Source organism: Lontra canadensis, unplaced genomic scaffold (genome assembly GCF_010015895.1).
Source record: "Lontra canadensis isolate GAN:19392208 unplaced genomic scaffold, GSC_riverotter_1.0 scaffold3, whole genome shotgun sequence".
In the NCBI taxonomy this organism is placed as follows: Eukaryota; Metazoa; Chordata; class Mammalia; order Carnivora; family Mustelidae; genus Lontra; species Lontra canadensis.
Genome location: NW_022630997.1, coordinates 24,220,290 through 24,246,569, shown reverse-complemented (window position 1 = coordinate 24,246,569; position 26,280 = coordinate 24,220,290). Strand labels below are relative to the sequence as shown.

General features: G+C 38.8%; 1 protein-coding gene across 6 annotated transcripts in view; it reads right to left on the bottom strand.

Moving 5' to 3' along the window:
• Nucleotides 1-26,280, bottom strand: part of CPEB3 (cytoplasmic polyadenylation element binding protein 3) — a 189,384-nt gene that overhangs the window by 158,880 nt on the left and 4,224 nt on the right. For 4 of the 6 annotated variants that reach the window (XM_032836452.1, XM_032836463.1, XM_032836473.1 and 1 more), the window contains exon 2: nucleotides 20,587-20,695. The exons of 1 other annotated variant lie outside the window; for it this stretch is intronic. In XM_032836452.1, coding sequence (XP_032692343.1) covers nucleotides 20,587-20,590 — 4 coding nt within the window. In that variant the 5' untranslated portion in view covers nucleotides 20,591-20,695. Of the gene's footprint in view, nucleotides 1-20,582; nucleotides 20,696-26,280 lie in introns of all 6 variants that reach the window. One more of the 6 variants, XM_032836415.1, reaches the window with a different exon arrangement.

Sequence of the window (26,280 nt, the reverse complement as noted above, 5' to 3'; positions counted from 1 at the left end):
ATTTCTGCCAATGTGCTGTACTTATCATTTGCATTCCAGAGTCTGTCAGGACCACTCAAGGTTAATCTTGTTCCTGAAGACTTCCCTAACCTACCAAACTTCTACATTTTCAAATATATCAATTAGGTTAAAAAAAAAAAAAAAGTTCCCTCATAAAATCCTTACAAAGACTTGGGTATCTATTTGTTTATTTATTTATTAGAGAGAGTGAGAGCAAGGGGACTCAGCACTGAGCAGGGAGCCCAATGTAGGACTTGATCCCAGGACCCGTAGATCATGACCTGAGCTGAAGCTTAACTGACTGAGCCACCCAGGCACCCTCAAAGACTTGTTTTTAAAAAATAGATTTTTAAAATTATTTATATTAACATGTCAAGGGTTTTTTTTGTTATTTTGTTTTTTATTTTTTTATTTATTTGACAGACAGAAATCACAAGTAGACAGTGAGGCAGGCAGAGAGAGAGGAGGAGGAGGCAGGCTCCCCGCTGAGCAGAGAGCCTGATATGGGGCTCGACCCCAGGACCCTGAGATCATGACCGGAGCCGAAGGCAAAGGCTTTAATCCACTGAGCCACCCAGGCGCCCCAACATGTCAAGGTTTTACTGGTAGAAATTATCAAGTTATTCAGGTGTGCTTGAAAATGGTTCACTTGGGCACTTCTTTATCCACCTGACCCCAAGTGCAGGTCTAATAATAATTCGCACAATAAAGAAAAATAAACTTTGGCCCCGATCCATGATAAATGGCAATCAGTAATTAGCACTGCCCATATTTAATTATATTGTGTCTGAAAATGAAGTAATTTTTCCTCTTTCTTTTCCTGAAATGAGCATTCAAATCTAAAAAGAAAATGACTCAGGGCACCTGGGTGGCTCAATCGGTTAAGTGTCTGCCTTTGGCTCAGGTCATGATCCCAGGGTTCTGGGATGGAGTCCTGAGTTGGGCACTGAGCCCTGCTCCATGGGGAGTCTGCTTCTTCCTCTCCCTCTGTTCCTCCCCCACCTCATGCTCTCTCTTTCTCAAATAAATAAAATCTTTTTAAAAAGTAAAAAAGGATAACAGAATGACTCAAACATAAATACCAAGGTGTAAATAAACACCAAGCAAACAATAAATTATAGGATGACCACCAACAAGGATAAAGACCTCTACTTAAATTCTGTTTTTTATTTAACCAGAAAGGAAGAACTTTCTAAAATTTTATATTCAGGTCACAGAGCTTAACCATATATCCCTTTGAATAGTCATGGAGAGCTATAAAAACAGAGACTGCAGAGTTAACTCATTGGGATACACATGGGTCAAATACATCTTTCTAGGCTTCCTTCCATTCCTTCCCTAATTATATCTCTAGCACAATGTTAATGACTCCTGGGTAATTGGTGGTTGCTCCACAGATGTTTGCTGAATGAATGAATAGATGCATGAATAAATGAATGGATAGGTAGATGGATGAAATATAGTTTTGGATTATCTAAAACAGCCAAGTTTTGAATAAGTTAAAATTATTCTCCATTTAGAAGAATAATTACTTTTTCATCAGCTTCATGAATGCATATCAAAGGGGGAATGGTATAAAACAGAAAGCCATTTTTGGTTTTGACCCTTATCATGGGAAACACTATATAGATCATTTGGTTATCATCATGAAATAATAGAAACTCAGCACTAATTGAGCAGGGAACTTTGTTCCCATCTAAGAGTTTACAGTCTAATAAAGACACCCCCCACTCCCAAAACTGCTTAAGTTCACAACAGCACCTAGAGCTAAATCCAGTGGATGTTTTGTCAGTCTTTATCTTGCTTGATCTTGCAGCAACACTGACATAACTGACCACACCCTCTAGATATACTTTCCCTTTGCTTCTTTCATGCTGTCCTTTCTTCTTGTTGTTTTTCACATTTGGGGTTATGTGCCCTCTGGCATGCTGGTGCTCTCTCTCCTTAGCTTTCAGTCTTCTATGCTAACTTTAAATATTGAACTCCTCAGGGCTCGATCCCAGGCTATTTTCTCACCTCAATCTATGTGAGTGGCTTTTCCAACTCTAAGGAAAGGAGGTCTATCATATTGATAGCTATATTCCCAATATCTATCACTGCCTAGCACGTAAGAACTAGGTATCCAGTAATATTTGTTGGACCAAAGTTACATTTATGTGCAAAGGGCCAAGAATGCCAAGGCAATCTAGATGGCAAAAAATAATAAACCTAGAGGACTTACATTACTAGATATCAAGACCTATTATAAAGCTATAGTAATTAGGCTGTGGTTATTGGCACAATGATAAGCAAATATACACATGGAACAAAATAAAAAGTCCATAAACAGATCCAAATATGTATGACCACCAGATTTATGAAAATAGTAATACTACAGTAGCAAAAGATTTTTTTTAAATAAAGGATATCAAAGTCAACTGAATATCTACATGACAAAAAAGACTTTCACCCTTGCCACGCCATACACAAAAATCAATTCCAGGTGGATTGTAGGTCTAAATGTAAAAGGTAAACAATAAAGCCTTTAAAAAAATATAGAAGAATATTTTCATGACATTGGCCAAGGCAACAATTTCAACAGATCACAAAACCATTAACAGTACAGAAAAAATTTAATAAATGAAGCAAATTAAGAACACCTGTTTACCAAAAGGACAGAAGTAAAAGTGAAAACTCATAGAATGAGAGAAATATATGCAATATGTACATTTTTCAACAAAAGACTTGTAATCAGAATAAAGGACCCTTACAAATTAATAGTAAATATCCCAAAGAAAAAGACAAGTGACTTCAACTAAAGATAATCAAATGCTCAAAAACATATGGGGAAAAAAGCATATGATCACCTCACTAATCATCAAAGAAATACAAAATAAAACCAAAAATGCTAAATTGGAAAAGGCAGGTAATACATATATTAGCAAAGATGTGGGAGCACCTCATTCTCAAATACTGCTGATGGAAGAATAATACAACTATACAAGCACATTACAAAACTGTTTAGCAGGATCTATTAAAGCAAACATTCAGGCATCTGGGTGGTGCAGTCAGCTGAGCATCCCACTCTTGGTTTGGGCTCCAGTCTGGCTCAGGTTGTTATCTTGGTGTGGTGGCATCAAGCCCCATGGTGTGCTCTTGCTTATACTCTTTCTCCCTCTCCCCTGGCCCCTCCCTGCTCCTGCTTGTGCAGGCACACGCGTGCATGCACTCTCTCTCTCTCTCTCTCTCTCAAATAAATATTTTTTATTGTTTTTTAAAATTTTTTATTTTTTTATTAACATATAATGTATTATTAGCCCTAGGGGTACAAGTCTGTACCCCTAGTGCCGGGTTTACACACTTCACAGCACTCACCATAGCACATACTTTCCCCAAGGTTCAAATAAATATATTTTTTAAAGATTTTATTTATTTGACAGATAGAGGTCACAAGTAGGCAGAGAGGCAGGCAGAGAGAGGGGAGGAAGCAGGCTCCGTGCTGAGCGGAGAGCCTGATGCGGGGCTCTATCCCAGGACCCTGCGACCATGACCTGAGCTGAAGGCAGAGGCTTTAACCCACTGAGCCACCCAGGCACCCCCAAATAAATATTTTTTTTTAAAAGCAACATTCAGGGGCGCCTGGGTGGCTCAGTGGGTTAAAGCCTTTGCCTTTGGCTCGGGTCATGATCCCAGGGTCCTGGATTGAGCCCTACACTGGGCTCTGCTCGGCGGACAGCCTTCTTCCTCCTCTCTTGCTCTCTCTGCCTGCCTGTCTGCCTACTTGTGATCTCTGTCTGTCAAATAAATGAACAAAATCTTAAAAAAAAAAAAAAAGCAACATTCATCCTCCGGATGACCCAGCAATTCTGCATCTAGATATATACCCATCAGAAATGCAAACATGTTCACCAAAAGACATAGTCAAAGCAGCATTAATCAGAAATAGTCCACACCTGGAAACAATCCACATATCCATCCACAATCAGATGGATAAGTAAATTTCTGATAGATTCACGTAATGGAATATCATAAGGCAAAGATAATCGAGAGATTCTTACTCTATAGAACAACATAGATGAACTGCATGAATACAATTGTGAGCGAAGCCCAACAGGGCAGAGGACGCACTATATGATTCGATTTATATAATGTTCTAATAAAACTAATTTATGGGTTAGAATTCACCATAGTGGTTAGCTCTGCAGAGAAATAATGATTGGCAGGGGACTTATAAAAGGGGACTGCAGGGATGCTGTTGATATACTCTATTTCTTAAACTGGATGCTGCCTACACAGGTGTATTTACTTTGAAATTTCAGAAAACTGAACACTTAATTTATGTACTTTTCTGTATTTTTGTTATATTTACATTAAATTTCTAAAACATATATATTTACTTACTTTATATATACATATATGTACACACATATGTATTACATACATAAAACTTACAAGATTGACTGTCTTCTGTAAGATAAAGAGAAAAAAGAGCACAATCCAGCCAAGTAAAAGAGGAGCCCTAAGTCTAGGTCATGAAGCTAGAGAAATAAATGGAGGGGGGGGGGTCCTAAATGCCAAGCCTGTGTTACATGCAAAGATGAAAAAAGCCAAAGTCCCTTGACTTCAAATACCTCGCAACCTAAGGAAGTAAAAATAATTGTGGTCAACTATGGTAAATTAGATATCCCCTAGGTAACCTAGAAAGCTTTTAAGATTGTTAAAGCCTAAGGCAATTTACAAGTAGGAAATCCACATCCTCTAAGTGAGGATCTATTAAGTAATTCTAGATCAGACTAAGTTTGAGAACATAACAAGAGAAAAGGGAGCAAAAAGGGAACCAGATGAGTCAAATGTGGTTTGGGGGGCAATCTGGAGAACACCCGGAGTTCTTCATGTTTCTTGCCTCTCCATAAGCTTTGAGTTCATTCATTCATTCAACAATTTTATGAAAGGCCGCCTAGCCGCAAAGCCACAATTCTAAAACTTCACCTGTTTTTTTATTGACCTTGCCTCTAACCTGGTAAGAGAAAACTGAGGCTATTAGATAGAAATGCCCTCAATTTTTCAGCTGCCTATCAGCAAGTCCCCCTTACAAACTTATCTGTAATCTCCACAATACTTCTTTCCCTTCTTTCTCAGAGGAAGTTGAGTTCCCCTATAGGTCCATAACTAATCACTCTATCTATAGTCTAGAGTTCATACCTTCTAGTTTCCTTGAGACCTAGTTCATCAGTTACTCCCAGCATTCTCCTTCTCATTCCAGACAGGAAGTTTGAAAGAAACCTCTAGGTCCTAGTTCTATTTTCATTTCCAGTTGACTCCCAAACTTAACTGCATGTGGATTCTGCCCCTCCCATCCTTGCTAAAAGTGCTGATCTTACTAAAGTCATCAATGACCAACTAACACTTCTCAATTCTTATTTTATTTTGTTTGCCATTTATCCTTCATAAAACACTTACAGTAAGCAGAATTCTAAGATGGTCCTCCAAGATTCCAGGCTAGACGGACAACAGGAACCTCAGTCCTATAACTGCAATTCTGCCAACAAGACTGAGCTTGAAAGCAAATTTGACAATCTAAACAGAGAACCCAGTCATGCTGCATCAGACTTCTGATCCCCAAAACTGTTAAGTCATAAATGAGTGTTGTTTTAAGACATTAAGCTTGGGATAATTTGTTACACAGCAGTAGCAAACTAACACAACGCTATTCTATTTTCTTTGAAGACATTCCTTTCTTGGTTCTTTTAAAGTTTCTTTGGTCTCCTGGCTCCTAAACAGGACTTTCCCCAATGTTCTCCTAATTCCACACTCTCCCTGAACAATGTTGTATTCATGACCTGGGAAACTGAGTTCACTACCATCTAGGTTTCCAGATTAAATCTTTTTGCTAAGCTCTAAACCACTATTAAGCTAACAACTTCTCCTCTGAGGATCCTATAGCACCTCTTCTCCCACATGTGCTTCTGCCTTTATTTCTGGTCTATTTATCTTTATCCTATGTAATGGGACTATCATCCATCTAGTTACTCAAGGTAGGAATCAGGAAATGGTTTTGTCTTCTCCCTTCTCTTTCATTGAGGGACAAGTCCAGTTGGTCACTCAAACTTAATTCAGCCTCCTAAATTTCTGCCTGACACCCCCTCCTCTTCATTTGCAGCCAGTTTTACACTTCACCTGGACTATGGCAGTAACACCCTAATGTCTCTCATCTAGTACAATTTCAAATGTGGCCTCCACACTAAAGCCCAAATAATCATTCAAATACAGTTTTACTATGGTATGCCCCTTCCTAAAACTTTTATTTTTCCCCTGCCAAGAGGATAAAATACAAATTTAACTCTTCTTCTACTCTTCTTCCCAGCCATATCTAACTACTACAGGTCCCTGGATGGACCATGTGCATATTGCACATACCGACCATGTACAGTATGCCTCTGCACATACTACTTCTCCCTGAAATACCTTTCTACCTCTTTTTTTTTTTTTTTAAGATTTTATTTATTTATTTGACAGAGATCACAAGTAGGCAGAGAAGCCGGCAGAGAAAGAGGGAAGCAGGCTCTCCTCTGAGCAGAGATCCTGATGCGGGGCTTGATCCCAAGACCCTGAGATCATGACTGGAGCCGAAGGCAGAGTCTTAACCCACTGAGCCACCCAGGCGCCCCCACCTTTCTATCTCTTAATGAGCTACTCTTACACACCCAATAAAACCCAGTTCAAATCATCTCTTTGAAGCTTTCCCTGGCTATGTAAGCAGAATTGTCCATTCCCACCTTTACATCCCCCGGTAATACAAACATACCTCTATTACAATAATCTTCATACTTTAGTGTAATGATCTGTTTATACACCTATCTTTCCTAGAAAAGCTCCAGGATCAGGACTGTATTAATCTTTGTAACCCGGGCACTAGGCCTGAAATTTAGAGATAAAATAAAAGTTTGCTGACCATATCAAAGAACAAAGTTTTTAACCTCAAATTATAGAGGCTGAGAGTACTTCTTTGACGTTAGGTGAAGAGAAATTCTCCTTGCCATCAAAAACATTATGTTTACTGATGCTGTAGTTAATGTTTATGGATTTTTTTTTAAGATTTCATTTATTTATTTGACAGAGATCACAAGTAGTCAGAGAGACAGGCAGAGAGAGAGGAGGAAGCAGGCTCCCTGCTGAGCAGAGAGCCTGACGTGGGGCTCAATCCCAGGACCCTGGGATCATGACCTGAGCTGAAGGTAGAGGCTTTAACCTACTGAGCCACCCAGGCGCCCCTGTAGTTAATGTTTAATGAAGATATTCCACACTAAAATTTGGTGGAATTAATCCTATCACAGGACATTAATCTCCTATCACAGGACATTTAATTTGTTTACACATTTTCACTATTTTCCAAACTGAATTTTCTTTAAGCCATATTTTAAAGAAAAAGTTACTCGGTTGAAAGGCATAACTTTAAGGCCTGAGATACATATTAATAAAAATTAGATACAAATTCTTTTTAAAAGATTATAGCAAGGGTACCTGAGTGGCTCAGTTGGTTAAGCCTTCTGCCGTTGGCTCAGGTCCTGATCCCAGGGTCCTGGGATGGAGATCAAATCCAGCATCAGGCTCCTTGCTCAGTGGGGAGTCTGCTTCTCCCTCTCCCTCTGCCCTGCCGCTGCACACAAGTATGCATGTGTTCTCTCTCTCTCTCAAATAAATTAAATATTTTTAAAATAAATAAATAAAAGGTTGCAGCAGTTTATAGTTACTGCAGGAATTAACTTTTAATATGAAAATGATGCATGATTAGTGTATATAACAAAGAATAATATAGTTACTGTTCTGATAACAACCTAATGTAAAAAAGTCTCTATTCTTTTGATATGCCAAATAAAATTAAGTCTCTTTCAGCATCTTAATATATTCAGTACTTTTGTCATTCTTCATCATACCTTCATGTGATAAGGAGATACTACAGATAAGTTTGTATACTTATAGGCACATTCATTAACTGGAGATTCCATTTCAAATGACATGCCAATGTGCATATGTGTATATTCCATTAGAAAAAAATATGAACACACTTATCTATGTTTTCTATGTTTCTAGACTTCAATTGTAATTAATCTTATTTTTAAAATTTTTTTATTTTTTTAAAGATTTTATTTATTTGACAAAGAGAGCAGAAGCAGGAGGAGCTACAGGCAGAGGGAGAAGGGGAAGCAGGCTCCCCGGTGAGCAAGGAGCCCAATGTGGGGCTCAATACCAGGACCCTGGGAACATGACCTGAGCCAAAGGCAGATGCTTAACCAACCAAGCCACCAAAGCACCCCAGTAATTAATTTTAAAAACCAAATATTCATGAAGGTACAAATTTCCAGTTATAAAATAAGTCCTGGGGCTGTAATGTACAACATGGTGACTATAGTTAATAATACTGTATCGCATATTTGAAAGTTGCTAAGAGAGTAGACATTAAAAGTTTTTACCACAAGAAAAAAAAATTGTAGGGACACCTGGGTGGCTCAGTGGGTTAAGCCTCTACCTTCGGCTCAGGTCATGATCTCAGGGTCCTGGGATGGAGCAGCATCAGGCTCTCTGCTCAGCAGGGAGCCTGTTTCCCTCCCTCTCTCTCTGTCTGCCTCTCTGCCTACTTGTGATCTCTCTCTCTCTCTCTCTCTGACAAATAAATAAATAAAAATCTTTTAAAAAAATTGTAACTATGTATGGTAATAGATGTTAACTTATTGTGGTGATCATTTTGCAGTATATACAAATATTGATCATGTTGTACACCTGAAACTAATATAAACATCTATGTCATTTATACCTCAATTTTTAAAAATCCATATATAGGGCGCCTGGGTGGCTCAGTGGGTTAAAGCCTCTGCCTTCGGCTCAGGTCATGATCTCAGGGTCCTGGGATTGAGTTCCACATCAGGCTCCCTGCTCAGTGGGGAGCCTGCTTCCCCCTCTCTCTCTCTGCCTGCCTCTCTGCCTACTTGTGATCTCTCTCTCTGTCAGATAAATAAATAAAATCTTTAAAAAAAATCCATATATATTTTATGTATCTGCATTCATCTTGGACCTAAATAATGCACAGTGGTCCAGATATTTTTATATAAAAAGTTTTACACATCAAAAATTTGTGAACTTGAGGTGCTTGGCTGGCTCAGTCGGGAAAGCATGTGACCCTTGATCTTGGGTTGTAAGTTCGAGTCCCATGTTAGATGTAGAGATTACTTAAAAATAAAATCTTTAAAATAAAAATTTGTGAACTTATAGAGTACCTAAATTTGTACTCTTACAAAAAGTGTCCTGGGGTGTCTGGGGGGTTCAGTTGGCTAAGTCTGCCTTTGGCTCTGGTCATGATCTCAGGGTCCTGGGATGGAGCCATGTTGGGCTCCCTGCTAAGCTGGGAGTCTGCTTCTCCCTCTCCCTCTAGCCCCTGCTTGTGCTCTCTCTCTTGTTCACTCTCTCTCAAGTAATTAAAATCTTTAAAAATAAATAAACTTGCTGATTTGATAAAGCATACCTCCCTTTACTAGATCTTATTATTTTCCTACTCTCATCATGGTAACTCAGTCATAAGAATGTTCCGAAGAATGGAAAAATCGCAGAATAATTTCAGAAAATATAGTTAAGCATTTTTAAATGGGTCATTTTTCTTCCCCTATACTAATTCTGCTTTATATTTTAAATTTCCAATAAAAAATTATTCTGAGAGACCATATGTTTTTTCAGAAGACTTCAGAGAAGCAAACTCTACCCAGTTAACATTTTAAGTTGTCTTCAAATCTCCTGACAGTTTTACCATTTCATTTTAAATGCTATTCGAAAGCCACCCTCACTAAATTAGAATCAACAGGCACCACTCAGGGAACTGGCCTGAGAGGTATCACCAGCTTCCACAGTTTCAACTTCTATTCCCAAAGTTTAAGCTATGGCTATGAGCATTTTCCTAAGAGCTTTCCAACTACCTACTAGACATTTTCATACACAAGGCTCATTGTGTCATTTATCATTATCTATAGACAAGGGTCAACCACTTACCCTAATATTTAAGGCTCTACCCTTCTAATCCTAACCCATGTTCCCAGATAATATTATCCCTACTTCTCCAGGCAAGTTGGTGTACTCAGAGTCTGAAGCTTGCCAATGTTACTGATCCCATATGGAATGCCCTCTTCATCCTTTCTACTTATCCTAATCTCACCTTTCTTCAGAGCCTCCTTCAAACATCAGTTCCTAACAATAGCATCTATCTGTATCATGCATTTATTGCTTTGCATTTCTATTTATCTTTTCTCTAAGCTTCTTAGGAAGGCACAACAAAGTCTGGCAGAGTATTTTGCAGAGAGCTCACTAATCAAAGCTAACACTTCTGGAACACATACTGTGCGCTAGACAAAATGCCAAGTGCTTTCCACATATTAATTCATTTAATCCATGTAAAAAACCCATGAGATAAATACTGTTACCGTCCCTAATTCCAGATGACAAAATGGAAACTTAGAAAGACGATTACCTGTCCAAGTTACAAAACTAGTAAATGCCAGATCTAGGACCCAATTTCAGGTTTGTCTAATTCTAAAGCTGTCTTTTCACTTGTGACTCATACAAACAGATCCTCTTGTCCTACTTGATCCATACAGCCTACGACACAGCTTGGGCTTCAAAGGTATGAAAAGAGGGAAAACTGTGGCTCAGCAACTTTTCTTTCTCCCACTGATACAAAGCTTTTATACAATGACCTTTGCCTGAAAACCAGAGATAAGCTCTAACCAAAGGATTCCAAATTCCACCCATGGGCAAGACCCAATCCCACTCCAGAGTGTTCTAAAAACAACATGTCTTCAAGAGAATGAATCATCAAAAGAACTGAGTTTAGTCTTTAAGGATCTTAAGAGCAAGACTGGTCCAGGCCTAAAAGTGATGGAGAGAACCTTTCTTTGCCATAATCTGCTTTAACAGCCAGTAATTTATAGGTGCTGTACAAGTTAGGTATCAGAGGAATCATGAGAACAAAAGGAAGGGCAACGGTCAGTATGTCTACCCAGGTAGCCCTTAGGTCCTAGTATTTGAAATCAAATGGTGTTTGTGTAATATCAGGGCCTTACATTCACAGAGATTAGCCTTTACCAAACTCTTTCACTTTTATTATCTCACTTGATGTTAACAGCCCTGTGCAGTGGATAGACAGCATAGGGCCCTCACATTCACTTAAGCAGATTATGTAATGCACCAGAAGGCTAGCTCCTAAGGCTAGTGGAGAATGAAATCTAACACATGTTCTGCTCATCAAGCTCATGAACCTTAATGTAGAGCTGTATCTACTTGGGAAAAAAGGCAATTTCCACAAAGAGTCTATATGAACAGGTAACAGTCACAAGGATAACTGCTGGGATCCCCACTTTAAAGATGTGGATGTCAATTATGCCTAAATAAAGCTAAAAAAAATAAAAAATAAAGATGTGGAAACCCAGGTTCAAGGATGTTTGAAAATATAGTTAGTAAGTAGTAGATCTAAGATTAGAATTCAGGTCTTCCAACTCACTAGGTAACACACTTTTTCAATTACCCCACAAGTCTCCCATTGGTTTAATTTAATGCAGGCTATCTCTGTCTTCTCATGTGGCAGACCAGTATTTTCAGCACTTTGCTACAAACAGCTGAACCAAAATCCAGAGCTTTTTGGTGTAGCTCTGTCCTGAGGCCATAACTGTTCTCTTATTGAGGAAACTGAGATATGAGTGCCAACTGTACCAAGAGGAATACTTTAGATGGATCTCTTATCACTTTGGGAAAAACAAATTGGGTCACCTGCCCTAGTGTTAATGGATCATACATCATCACAGTGGCAGGGAATCAACATTATTAGTATTATGGGAGGTGGAGTGTGGAAAGGACATTGGATGTGAAATGCAATAACCTGAATTTAGATACGAGCATTACCACTTATTAGCTGCCTGGCCCTGGAGATAACTAAAACAAATATTTATTAAGTACATACTATTTGCTTTGTCATGCACTTTATTTACATGATGAATAACTGCACACAACCCTGAGAGGTTATGTACCTTCATTATCCCCATTTCACAGATGAAAATATTGAGGCTCTGAGAAGTCCAGGTAACTTACCCTATATCACACTGTTGGTAAGTGGAGAAGCCAGGATTTAAACCCTCCAATATGATTCTAAAACCCATGGTCTCAATTTCTCAGTCTTTGTTTCCTCTAGAATAAAATAGAGATTATAATAACAGCTGCTCTACCTCCATCAGAATTATATTAGCGTGTATGAAGGTATCTTTAATAAACTATAAAGCATAAAGGTCAATGTATGAAATCCAAAGCTAATACTGACAGGCAGATATATTTATCTGGAAGGTCGACATTCAAGTATAGATTTCCTTATCTCCTTTCCACTTAACATTGGGAGTCAAATGACCTATGTTAAGCCCACGCTTCTTAGAGCAACAATGATCTTGCTATTCAGAGATTTCTTATCCCACCTCTTTCTATATCCTGTGTTCCCTACCATGGTAGCAGAGTACAGTGGGACATATCCTTAAAGTGCCACAGGATATAGATTTTATTATTGGTTTCAAAATCAGTGGATTGAGAGAATTTCTTCATCATCTGCTGATGACAATGATAATGATATTCATACTAACTGATCACTTAGTCTATGTAGGCATCTTTTATATGCCTTATCAGTTAATCCTCATAATAACTCTAAAAAGACAGAAGCTATCATTCTTCTCATTTTTCACTAAGGAAACCAAGGCGCAGAAATGCTAAATAATTTGCCCAAGGTGACGTAACTTGTGAGTGAATAAGCTCAGGTCTATTTTGACTCCAAAACTCAAGCTCTAAAGCCTAAATCTCATCCCTTACTTCCTGCTACATCCAAGCACAACCCAGAGAACTTACAACAGTGCCCACATGTTCTTCCTTACCATTAGGCTTCTGCCTCCCACTCTTTCTTTCTTTAGTGACCATATATTTTCCAAACAAAAGTAAAAATATGTGGTTTGACAATCTTTAATAAACTCCAGAAAAATCTAGGACCTGTGGTTGTTTATCTTTCTCCTCTATACCTGATCACTGAGAACAAGCCCTATTCAAGCCCTATTCAGAGCATTCTTGGTTTTTCTTTTAGTCCAGGCCTGGCTCATCTTAGTGTTAAACCATCTTCTTTAGTTTTAAACCCATCTTCACCAAAAAGCCTGAGAGTTTCTTAGAGAATGAGAGCTCAATTAGTGTTATTATTCTGAAAAACTCCTCTCTCAAAAGAAAAATATGAAAGGAAGAAAGTTATCCCCTTTTTTTTTTTTTTTAATAAGTTCTTGAGACATCCCTTTGAAACATCCCACTCTTCTAGAAATGGTTTCTCCCGGGGAGAGGAGAGAAGGGGAAAAGAGAAGTTTATCTGCTCTCTTAAGGGGAAGACATTGTTTCGCCTTTCCTTTTCATTTTTTAAAGTTTATTTATTCATTTATTTATTTATGTAATCTCTACACCTAATGTGGGCTTGAACTCAAGATGCCAAGATCAAGAGTCACATGCCCTTCCAACTGAGCCTGCCAGGTGCCCCTGCCTCTCCTTTATAAAGTGGCTCTTCATTGCTATTTGCGTGGTAGGTCCTCCCTACAAAAGAAAGAACAAAAAAAAGAAAGCACAAACCCTCAATTTCATTTACTGAAATAATCTGCAAATTCCTTCATTCAACATTTATTGAGCACCTACTATGCAACAGGCTCCCAACATTCACTATTGGTCTCTTCCACCCAAATTCAAGATCAAGAACACTCAAAAGTAGTAAACAAGGAAAAAAAATTCTTCCTACATGGGGGGAGGGAGGAATGGTTGTTGGAAAAAAAATAATAAGAAAGTACCAGATAAATGTAAGTGCTACAAAGAACAAAAGAGTGATGTGACTGAGAGAATCTGGTAGGGTAGATTAGGTGATCATTAAAGATCTAATGACACCTGAATTAAGCTCACTCCTGAATTAAAGGATCCATCCATGCAAAGACTGGTGTGCAGGATGCAAAGGGAACAGCTACTGAACAGATCCTAACAGAGGAAGAATAAGCCTTTAGAGCAGAGGTTGGCACACTTTTTCTGTAAAAGAGTCACATAGTCAATATTATAGGCTTTGCAAGTCACATAAGTTCTCTTGAATATAACTGTTTTTGTTCTTGTTGTTGTAGTTGTTTTACAATCCTATAGAAATGTAAAAATCTGGGCGCCTGGGTGGCTCAGTGGGTTAAGCCGCTGCCTTCGGCTCAGGTCATGATCTCAGGGTCCTGGGATCGAGTCCCGCATCGGGCTCTCTGCTCATCAGGGAGCCTGCTTCCCTCTCTCTCTGCCTGCCTCTCTGTCTACTTGTGATCTCTGTCTGTCAAATAAATAAAATCTTAAAAAAAAAAAAAAAAAGAAATGTAAAAATCACTCTTAGTCCTCTGGCAATATAAAAATGGGCTTCTGGCAAAATTTGGTCCCGCCTTAGTTTTCTGACCCATTTTGGAGGAACACTTAATCTACTGTAGCAAGAGAGCAAGTAAACAATGAGGAAATTGGTACAAGATGAGATCTGGAAGGTAGGCAGGAACCAGATCGTGTTGAGCCTTTTAGGCTAAGTTAAGATTTTGGATTTTTTTCTGTGTGATGGGAATCCCCTGGAGAGCCTTAAGCAAAACAGTGACACGTCTGCTTTAAGCTTTCAAAAGACCACTGTGGTTCTCTGTGGAGAACAGACTGTAGTTGGGGTAAGAGTGGAAGCAGAGTTGACTAGAAGGCCAGCTATTGTATCATCCAGGCCAGAAAAGATGAAGGTGGTGGTGGTAGAGACAGAAAGTGAACTGAACACCCTCAGTGAAAAGCTATGTTTATCAGTGATGAACAAAATCATGGATGGATTCATGAAATTTTACCTTAAAATCAAAACAGTAGGATAAAGAGCTTAGGTTGAGCTATAACTAGTATTAAGTTTGATTCACAGGAAAATCTTGGTTACTCAAATTTTTAGCAATATTTTGACATTTTTGATTTATAGATATTTGACTTTCGGGAAGATCTTTTTCTTTCTCTTCCTAGTGAAATGATTCACAGTATCTCTGCTGGCTCCTCATCACATTATTTTCCCCTTTCCACCTCAATTTTTATAGACTTAGAATGCTCCTCTCAGGGGCGCCTGGGTGGCTCGGTGGGTTAAAGCCTCTGCTTTCGGCTCAGGTCATGATCCTAGGGTCTTGGGATCAAGCCCCACATCGGGCTCCCTGCTCGGCGGGGAGCCTGCTTCCCCCTCTCTCTCTGCCTGCCTTTCTGCCTACTTGTGATCTCTCTCTGCCAAATAAATAAATAAAATCTTTAAAAAAAAAAAAAAAAGAGTGTTCCTCTCGCTTCAGAGTGCACCACCGTCAACCAAAAGATAACTACTCTTTTAAAATCTGAGAAACTTCCAACTTCCCTTGGCCATACACCCCTCTCTCTGAAAACTTCCACCATGAGGAAGTTGGACATGTAAGTGGTTCTCACATTACCCAAAATCATTTCCTTGTTCTCTTTCACAAAAGTACTGCAGAGGGGCACCAGGATAGCTCAGTCAATTAAAAGTCTGTCTTCAGCTCAGATCATGATCTCAGGGTCCTGGGATCCAGCCCCGGGTCAGGCTGCCTGCTTGGTGGGAGACCTGCTTCTTCCTCTCCTTCTGCCCCAGACCCCGCACCCCGTGGTGCATGCACTCTCCCTCTCTGTCTCAAGTAAATAAATAAAATCTTTAAAAAAACTACTGCCAAGTTTGGAAAATTCATCAAGTTGTACATTTACTTTGGGCACTTTTTTGTATATATCTTACGACTTTTTTTAAGTTGTTTGTTGGTGTGGAATACCCAGACACACACACACACACACACACACACACATACACACAGAGGTTCCAATGATCACAGCCTTTAGAGGGTAGTCAGATTAGACTGTGTCATACATTGAGTTCCTTGGAGACAGTTTCTGAGACCAAGTTTTGCATGCAAATGTTTTATTGCAGATAGGACACAACTGGCAACTACATTTACAATGAAATGAAGAAGGCAGGAAAAGTTAAGAGAGATATATTGACCCCCCAAGGTGGTTACAACTGAGTACTCAGCTGATCTTGTGATAAGCTCTGGAGCTGAAATGGCCCTCAGGCTTGCCTCAAATAAGGCAAGGAAGCTAAATCTTTGCATCTTAAATCAGCCAGTCACTGACTATAGGCTCCCAGGAACATAACCTGAAGTGAGGCAGTCCCCTGCATCCTAAAGCAATGCCCAGTAAAAACAAAGCTTCACATTCCATGATCAGGAGCCAGTATCTCCGTCAGCTATGGGATGAGCACTTCAGCGAGAAGAGAGGATCCAGTTGAAGCATCATGGCAGCCACTACAGAGGGGTATTCAGGTATTCTCATAGAGTCAGTTTTACGGTTTAAGGTTCATCATGGTGCATGGTACTTTACCATGGGTATACAGCATTTTAATTAAAATACTCTAGTAAAGTTTAGTATATCAAATATACTAACTAGTATGCTAATTAGTATTTTCACTAAAACACGAAGTTTTACTATGTAACATAGTATCTTACTATGAGCATACTGCATTTTATTAAAAATAAACAGATTTCATGTTCAAATATTCAGGAACACACTTTTAAAAAAAATACTGCTGGAAAAGTAACTCAAGTGCCATTTCAACTGTGCACCTTTATGCAGCTGATGATTAAACCTGAGCCATTTTTTACTCTTCCTTCTCTTCTCTCAAGTCATACTGCCCCTTCTGGGATAAGACTCTTCTATCCTCTTCTGTCATTGCCGCAAATTCAGGTTTGCACCTTCATCTCCTCAAACCTAAAATGTCTCCTGTATTCAATGTCACCCAAGTTTGTTTGTTTGTTTGTTTTTTCTTTTTAATCTGTCAGAGAGAGAGAGAGCACAAGCAGGGAGTGCAGCAGGAAGAGGGAGCCTGATGTGGGACTCGATCCCAAGACCCTGGGATCATGACCTAGGCCAAAGGCAGACATTTAACCAAGGGAGCCACCCAGGCATCCCTCACCCAAGTTGTTACAGAGATTAGAGGAATGCACCACTGCATGCCTTGCATTAATTCCTCAAATAGTCATTGAAAGCCTGTATAAGGCTTTAAGGAAATAACTTTGGGCAAGAAGACACAATCCCTCCAACTCTTATAAACACTAACTTCCAGTGAGTGAGGTCTTAGTCAATATCATGATAAATAATTTCGTAGAAGTTGTGATAAAAATGCTTGAAGAAGTACCAGATGTATGAAACCATATGATGTCAGGATCTGGATTAAGAGGTCAGAATGTTTTCTAAAGTAAGCAAAATGAGCCTTAAAGAACAAAAAGATATAGTTCAAAGGAAGAATGTTCTATGCAAAGAGAATAGCATACTTCTGGCTACTGTAAGGCTCTGGAGAGGAGGTAGCACAGTGTGCCCAGGGAACTAAAGAAGAAAGCCGGTAGCCACATTCTGGAGCTTGTAAGTAAGGAAACGGGTAAGCAAGCAAGGGCATTATAAAGCCATTAGAAGTAGGATTTTATTTTGCTTTTTAAAAAAATCTTTTCATTTGGAGATAAGTTCAGAATTGCAAAATTATAAAAAAGAATCTCCTTGTACTTTTCAACCACATTCTCCAAATGTTAACAACTTAAATGACCACAGTCGGGTCATCAAAATCAATTGATTCAAACTTATTACCTAATTTACAGACCTTATTTTACCAACTGCTCCACTAATATCCCTTTTAAGATTCCAATCCAGTATCACGCATTGCTTTCATTGTCATGTCTCCTTAGTTTCCTTTAATACGGGATAGTCCTCAGTGTTTATCTTTCATGGCCTTGACTCTTTTGAAAAGCACTGGCCAGTTATTAGGTAAAATGTACCTCAATTATGGTTTGTCTAATGTTTCCTCATGATCAAATTCAGGTTATATATTTTTGGCAATAATACCACAAAAGTGATGTTGTGTCCTTCTCGGTGCATCATTTCAGAGTGAACATGATAGTGTCTGTCAGATTTCTTCACTGTAAAACTATTCACTTTTTACTTAACTATCTTTGGGAATTTTTTTTTTTTTTTGTAAGATTTACTTCTTCAAGAGAGTCAGGGGAGGGACAGAGGAAGAGAATCCTCAAGCAGAGTCCCCACTGAGCTAAGAGCCTGTTGCAGGGCTTGATCTCACGATCCATGAGATCATGATCTGTGAGATCACAACCCATGAGATCACAACAGGAGCTGAAATCAAGAGTTGGACATTTAACCAACTGAGCCATCCAAGCACCCCATCTTTGGGAAGATATTTTCTATTGAATATTCTGTTTCTCAACATACATTATCCAATAATTTTCACATCCATTAATGATTCTCGCCTGCATCAATTATTTCTGTGGTATTTGCAAATGGTGATCTGCTCTTTTCATCAACTCGTCTACATTAGCTGTAATGCTGCTCTAAGGAAGATTTTTTTCCTTCTCCCCTGATTTATTCATTTATTTTTTATCAGTAATAACTCATGGATTCATATTTTATTCCAGGAGTTGTAATTCATTACTATTATTATTTTGTTACTCAAAATGTCTCCTGTCTCATTGGAATCCCTTTAGGTTGACTGCCAGGTCTTTTTTTTGAGCCATCCCTACTTTCTGGCACTGCAGATGTTCCAGCTCATGTACTTCTCCTGCCCCGATTTGGAATTAGCAAAGAGATAATTTCTCTAGAAAGAGCCTGATTTGAGATACCACTTGATATATTCACTGGGGTGTCATCATCTTAGGTTCTCTCAACAGAGCTAAAAAGCATATTTATGCATACATCTGTGTTTATATCTATAGAATCACGAGTTTGTATCAATGCCTCCAATTCCAATAAAATATTACAGGGTTCACTATAGCCTTAGAAGTGTCCTTTATTTTTTTGAGAGATAGTGAATGCATGTGCACACCCACCCCCTGTGAGTGGGGGGGTGGGAGACAGGGAGAGAGATGAAGAGAGAATCTTGAGCTGACTCCACACTGAGTGCAGAGTCCAACATGAGGTTCCATCTCATGACCATGAGATCCTGACCTGAGCTGAAACCAAGAGTCGTACATTTAACCCACTGAGCCAACCAGGCACCCCAGAAGGGTTTTAAAAAAATTTTGTTTACTTCAATAAATATTTACTGAACACCTGTCATTGGTCAGCCTCTGTGCTAGATATTGAGGATATAGTATTGAACAAAACCAGTATGGTTTCTTGGTCCCTGTCCCTGCCCTTACGAAGTTTAGATTCTGGAGGTACAGTTTATTAACTATTCCATTTTTCTCCAAAATGGCTAAATTTAAATTTATGCTTTTTACTGGCTCTTTCTTAACAGGATTTAAATGGGCCACAGAAGGATTTTAAGCAGATAACATAATCAGTTCTACATTTCTTTTTCTTTTTAGTTCTACATTTCTTAAAAGGTCGGTCTACTGGAGAATCAAAGGAAGAAAAGAGCAGACTGGAAAGCCAATTTTCAAATCAGTTGGGGAGGGGTGAAAGCAAATGTGGGGAGACCATTTTGAGGCTGTTAAGTAGTTCAAGGAAGAGATGACAGTCAACTGGACTGAGTTGAAGGCAAGAAGAAAGGAAACAATTGTATTTGAGAAATACTTAGGAGATAAATGGACCATTTTGGTGACTGACTGAAAGTTAGGAGGATGAGGTAAGGAAGAAAAATTACTCAAGGAAGACTCCTGGGTTTCTCAGAGTAGATACAAAAAGACTGGTTCACATTTCCATATATTATAAATACAACTACATGTCTCTTGCATGAAATTGTAAGCAACCTGATGACCAGAACAGTGTAACCATGTATGGTTCCTATCTTTGTATCCCCAGTATCTCCTACAGTGTCTGGTACAAAGTTGGAGCTCCAGAAATGTTGAACAAATGACTGAATGGATGACCTTCCTCAGAATTACCAAGTTGAGATTTCAGCTGTAGAGAATCAAATTAGATAAAACACCCTCATAAAGGCTTCAAACTCCCTAAGCAGAGGAAAAGTACATATGCTGAATATCTATTCTCCCAGAGGGTATATCCTGGTTTATTAGTTTATTATGTATACTTTCTCTTGCATCATTAATTCAACCTACCCAAGACAGAAGCTATAAAATAGAGGTTTAAGTGTTTGGCTGTAACAGTGAATTTCACTTTGCACCTAATAGATAGCCAAATACTATGCCTGTTAATTGCCTGTCCCTGGCAGGGGGTGGAGGTAAGAAAAGGCCTCTGTTTTCTCAACTCACAAATGAGGCTATGGGGTTTAGGTGAGAAGTTTCCAGCCTCAAGCAGGCATTCTATAAAAGCTGACACTCTTTGTCTTCATGTATCTATATACTCCTTCAAGATACAAAACCACTTCCCCAACTAGGAAGCCTGCCCAGACCACCAGTATGCAGCAATCTCTTTTTCCTTCTCTGAGCTCCTGGAATACTTATCTAATAAAATTCTTCAAAAATTAATCAAGGCTAGTCCTGTGACTGCTCTTGTAATAAATTGTTTTCTTTTTCACTTGTTATTTAACTACTCACATACTCATACACTGTTCTCCAGTGAAGTCAGATACGTCTTCATACGTGAATGTGAAGTCAGCTATGCCACTTATCTGCTATGACTTCAACTTCCCAGTTTTCAGGGTTCTCATCTGTAAAACGGGACACACAGATACCTCTCTGGTAAGGTTGTTGTTAGGATTTGAAGTCATGTGTGTAGAGGGTTCCGTGCATGCTGCATATCTGGTATTCGACAAACAGATGCCAAGAAGCACCAGTGAGGGCAGTTGTCAGATCTGTTCCAAATTTCCATCCTGTCCCAGATATAGCACTTCACAGAGTACCTCACACATGGCTGCTGCTTGATATTTAGTTTATTTTTACTCCATCTTTTCCAAAAAAAATTTAAGGCAGCTAGGTGTTCAACAAATATTTGCTAAATGATGACAGGCCATACTTTCCAGTCAGATGTTCTTTCTTCCTTTCAGCTCTTTCCATAATAAGCAAAACACCCCAATATTGTGACTTTTTAAACGTTTTTAATCATCCTTCACCTGCACCAAGGATTTCTTCTGTTACTTTTTAATCTAATAAATGAAAAAAAATTTAACTATAAAATACATGCTCATGGTGAAAATGAAAACATTATGAGGAAATCAAATGAAAAGTATGCTCTTCTCCCCATATTCAGTCTTACCATCCAGAGGTAATATTTTTATTTTTTTTAAAGATTTAATTTATTTATTCGACAGACAGAGGTCACAAGTAGGCAGAAAGGCAGGCAGAGAGAGAGGAGAGGGGAAGCAGTCTCCCTGCTCAGCAGAGAGCCCGATGCGGGACCCTGAAATCATGACCTGAGCTGAAGGCAGAGGCTGGACCCACTGAGCCACCCAGGCACCCCTGGAGTTAATATTTTTTAAAAAACAATTTCCTGGGGCACCTGGGTGGCTCAGTGGGTCCAGCCGCTGCCTTCGGCTCAGGTCATGATCTCAGGGTCCTGGGATCGAGTCCCGCATCGGGCTCTCTGCTCAGCGGAGAGCCTGCTTCCCTTCCTCTCTCTCTGCCTGCCTCTCTGCCTACTTGTGATCTCTCTCTGTCAAATAAATAAATAAAATCTTTAAAAAAAAAAATTTCCTATGTATCCTTCTACAAATCTTTGTACATCTACATCCTGAAGTTAAAATAAAACGAAATAAAACAAGTAAATGGGATTATATATACATATGCGTGTGTGTGTGTGTGTGTGTGTGTGTATTTACACACACACATACTATCAGCTACCTGCCTTTTTCACTTCATACGTACTTAGTGTTTATTGGTTTTGGTGTTTGGCAACTATCCTACCTTCTTTAGTTATTAATTAAAGATTTGCCACGACTTAGTGTCTTATTAATATAGGTTCCAAAAGGGTTTTTTCATCTCTTTTGCTGTACTCTAACCCCAGTACCTAAATAAAACCTGAAACATAAACATATAGTCAATAAATACTTGCTAATGAATGTACTTCCTTCTGAGGAACTGCCTTCATTCATTCAAGGTACACTGCCCACTCTTAGCTAAGTGACAGGAAAGACTGATTAGATGCCTCATCCTTAAATTTTGAACTGAGTAGAAAAAAAACAATGCTGAATTCCATTGCTGAACCCATGTAAGCATGTCCCTGCTAACAATATTCTCTGGGGTGGCTGCTTCTTCATGGTTCTAGACTGGCTCTCCTGCCTTACCTCCAATTTTGTGAACTAACCCATATCTTCCCAATGAATTGCCCTTTGGTTGTTCAGCATTTCTCAACCTCAGCACTACTGAAAAAAATTTTTAAGGCTTTCTTTTTTTAAGTAAGCTCTACACCCCATGTGGGGCTCACACTCACAACCCTGAGATTAAGAGTCCTACATTCCACCAACCGAGCCAGTCAGGTGCCCCAGCACTACTGACATTTGAGCTACATAATTCTTTGTTCTGAGGGGCTGTTTTGTGCATTGCAGAATTTTTAGCAGCACTGCTGGTTTCTACCCACCAGATGCCAGTAGCTTTCCCGGCGTAACAATCAAAAATGTCTCCAGACATTAACAAATGTCCCCTAAAGGGGTTGAATTAGCTAGTTGATTTCTATGGAACAACAACAACAAAAATCCTAACTGATGGCTACTATATTTTTGGCAACTTTTCCTTATGGCCTGTATAAGAAATATCTCATTCATTTAAATAACTCAGTTATATCATATTATATGGGTGTGTCATACATTATTAAAACAGTCTACTAATAATGGATTTCAAGGTCTTCTCTGGTGTTATAATTTTTTTAAAGATTTTATTTTTAAGGAATCTGTACACCCAACATGGGCTTGCATTCACAACCCCAAGATCAAGATTCATTTGTTCCAACAACTGAACCAGCCAGGTGCCTTACCTGGTATTATTTTAAATAGCAGCTTTATAGAAATATAATTCAAAAACACCATATAATTCATCCATTGAAAGTCTACAATTCAGTGGCTCTTAGTACACTCAGAGTTGCAATCCTCACTGTAATCAATTTTAGAACAATTTCATGTCCTCAAAAAGAAACTTCTGCACACCTTAATTGTCACCACCTCCAAAGCCCTGTCTGCCACAGCCCTAGGCAACCATTAATCTATTTTCTATCTCTGCACACTTATTATTCTTAATATTTCATGAAATGGAATCCTAGAACATGTGCTCTTTGGAATTATTTCACTTAAGTGCAATTCTTTCAAGGTTCATCCATGTTGTAGCATGTATCAGTACTTCACTCTTTTTTGTTGTTAAACAATATTCCATTGCATGGACATACCAAATTTCATCTCCCCATTCATCATTTGATGGACATTGGGTTGCTCCACTTTTTGTCTATTATGAATAATGCTTCTATGACTATTCATCTACAGTTTTTATGTAGATATGTTTTCATTTCTCTTGGGTATAGACCTGGAGGTAGAACTGCTAGGTCATTTGGAAACTTTATGTTTTACCTTCTGAGGAGCTACCTGTTTTCCAAAGTGGCCGCACCATTTTATCTTCCCAAAAGCAGTGTACTAGAGTTCCAATTTCTTCACATTCTTACTAACATTTGTCCTTTTTTGATTTGCATCTCCCTGATAGTTAATGTTGGTGAGTATCTCTTCATGTACTTACTGGCCATTTGTGTATCATTGGAGAAATGTCTATTCAGATCCTTTGCCCATTTTTTAATTGGGTTAATTGCCTTCCTACTATAGAGTTGTAATAAGTCTTCATATATTCTAGATACAAATCCCCTTTCAGACGCATGATTTCCAAAAATTTTTTCCCACTCTGTGGGATGTCCTTTCACTTTCTCAACAGTATCCTTTACAGCACAAAAATTTAAATTTTTTGGCAATCTTTCAGGTAAAAGTAGTGTGCCATGAGCAGCCAGTTGTTTGCACCTAAATCATGTGTGTGTGTTTCTCTGAGACAACTGTCATATTTGGATGCAAATGTGTACATGTTTCCCATTTCACCACACTAAGCATTAAAAATGTGTGTATGTAAGGGTCAAGATTTAATGAAGTATTTTTTTACTGCTTACTCAAGAACAATCTTTCTTTTTCTTTTTTTCTTTTTTTTTGAGAGAGAAAGAGCACAGCATGTTCGAGGGGTGGAGAGGGGCAGAGAAAGTAAGCATGCTCCATACCCAGCATGGAGCCCAACATGGGGCTTGATCTCACAATCCTGAGATCATGACCTGAGCCAAAAATCAAGAGTTGGATGCTTAACAACTGAGCCACCCAGGCACCCAAATCAAGAACATTCTTAAGTGAACCTCTGCTTTGCTTTTACTGCATATGCATGGTGGTGAAAAGTATATAACATTAGTACAGTTTAGTGCCAATGCCTTTAATAGTGCAAAGGTACTAGAAGTTTCATCCATCATTGCTTGTGCCATCAATGTAAATGCCAATGTAGTGAAAAGGGCAAATAATGTTTTAGTTTTGTGAAAATAATCTTGACCTGACATACTCCTGGAAATGTTCTCAAGGAGCCCTAGGGGTCTGCTAGACCACATTCTGAGAACTGCTACTCTATGATATTCATGTTTATTTGAAAAGGAAAAAAAAAAATCCTTATATGTACATTTTCTAATAAACTGATGCTCCAGGAACAAGATACAAGAGGAAATAATGTGACATGTTGTCTTCTGATTTTTGCCTACCTTTGACATACCATTGCATATCCAGGGACACGTAACCCAGAGAAAGGAATTTAAGCAAGGATAATGAAACATAATGGGTCTTCCACCATATTTATGAGGAGGAGGAGAAGGCAAGTTACTGGATAATGATAATATATAAAATTGTTAATATATTTTTAAAAGATTTTACTTATTTATTTGACAGAGAGAGACACAGCGAGAGAGGCAACACAAGCAGGAGTGTGAGAGAGGGAGAAGCAGGCTTCCCGCCAAGCAGGGAGCCCCATGCAGGGCTCTCCCCCAGGACATGACCTGAGCCGAAGGCAGCCCCTTAACAACTGAGCTACCCAGGAACCCCCCACCTTTTTTTTTAAGTATGTAAAATTACTTACCCTCTGTAAATATCTACTGCATTAGAGTGGATATAAGCTGTTAGGTCTATTCTCTAAGTAGCAAATAAAGACAGACAGGTCTTAGACTGTCCTCTATAAGGCCAGTGAAGCCTCTGTTCAGAATTAAGCAAAGTCAATTCAAAGTAATCCTACAGATCCTAAGCCAGTAAAATGTACTCTGGAGACCAAACTCTCCCCATAAAAGTTCTTTAGAGATGAGGAGCCTATCTACTTAAGAACTACTTAGCCTATCTAAGGATCTTCAAGCATTAATAGCTGTGTTTAAGCAAACTTGAAAATAGTTACAGATCATGGCCAAGTTACTGAGATCTAACTTATCTTTATTTCTAATCCATCCTGCATACCGCTTCAGAGTTAACCCCTCTAAATCACTCTCACCTTTATTCAAGAACTTTGAGTAACAATTAGAAGCTAACACTAATGGAGCTCTAAACCATGTGTCCAGGACTACACTAAACAATTTAAATGAATTTTCCAATTTAATCCTCCCAGTAATCCAATGAGGTAAACTCTATAGTTCTTTCCCTGAAGATGAGGAAACTTGGCTTAAATTGATTTAATAACCTGCCCAAAGTTGCTGAGCTTCTGAGTGGCAATACTAAGACTCAAACCCAAGCTCTTGACTACTGCGGTATTTCTGCAGAGATACAACTGGTCTAATAATCACTTAGGGAACTTGTTTAAAAAAGAAAAAAAAAAAAAAAACAACAACAACAGCTAATTGGGCTCAATGACAAGGCCCACACATCAGAATTTCCAGGGTGAGTCTCTGACTCACACCAGGTTTAGGAACCACAAGTTAACTTCTCATTTCCTAGAGAATGGAGTGTATTTCCTATGTCTAAACTACTTCTCACAGCAGGATTCTAGGATAAGGGCAAAATTCCTTAAATTGGCCTACAAAGTTCTTCATTGTCTATCACTTGATTGACCTTTTTTGGTCCAGTCTTGCTGCAAGTTCCCTTTTTGTTTCAGTCTCCCCTATTCATCACAGGGCTTTCCTTCATGGGATATTTGCACATGCTATTCTTCGGTCTAGAATGCTCATTCCTGATCCCCTTGCCTAGTTAACTCTTGCTCTTCTTCAGGCTTCAGCATAATGGGCACTTCCTGAGAGAAACTTTCCTGACTTCCCTCTCTAGGTCGAATC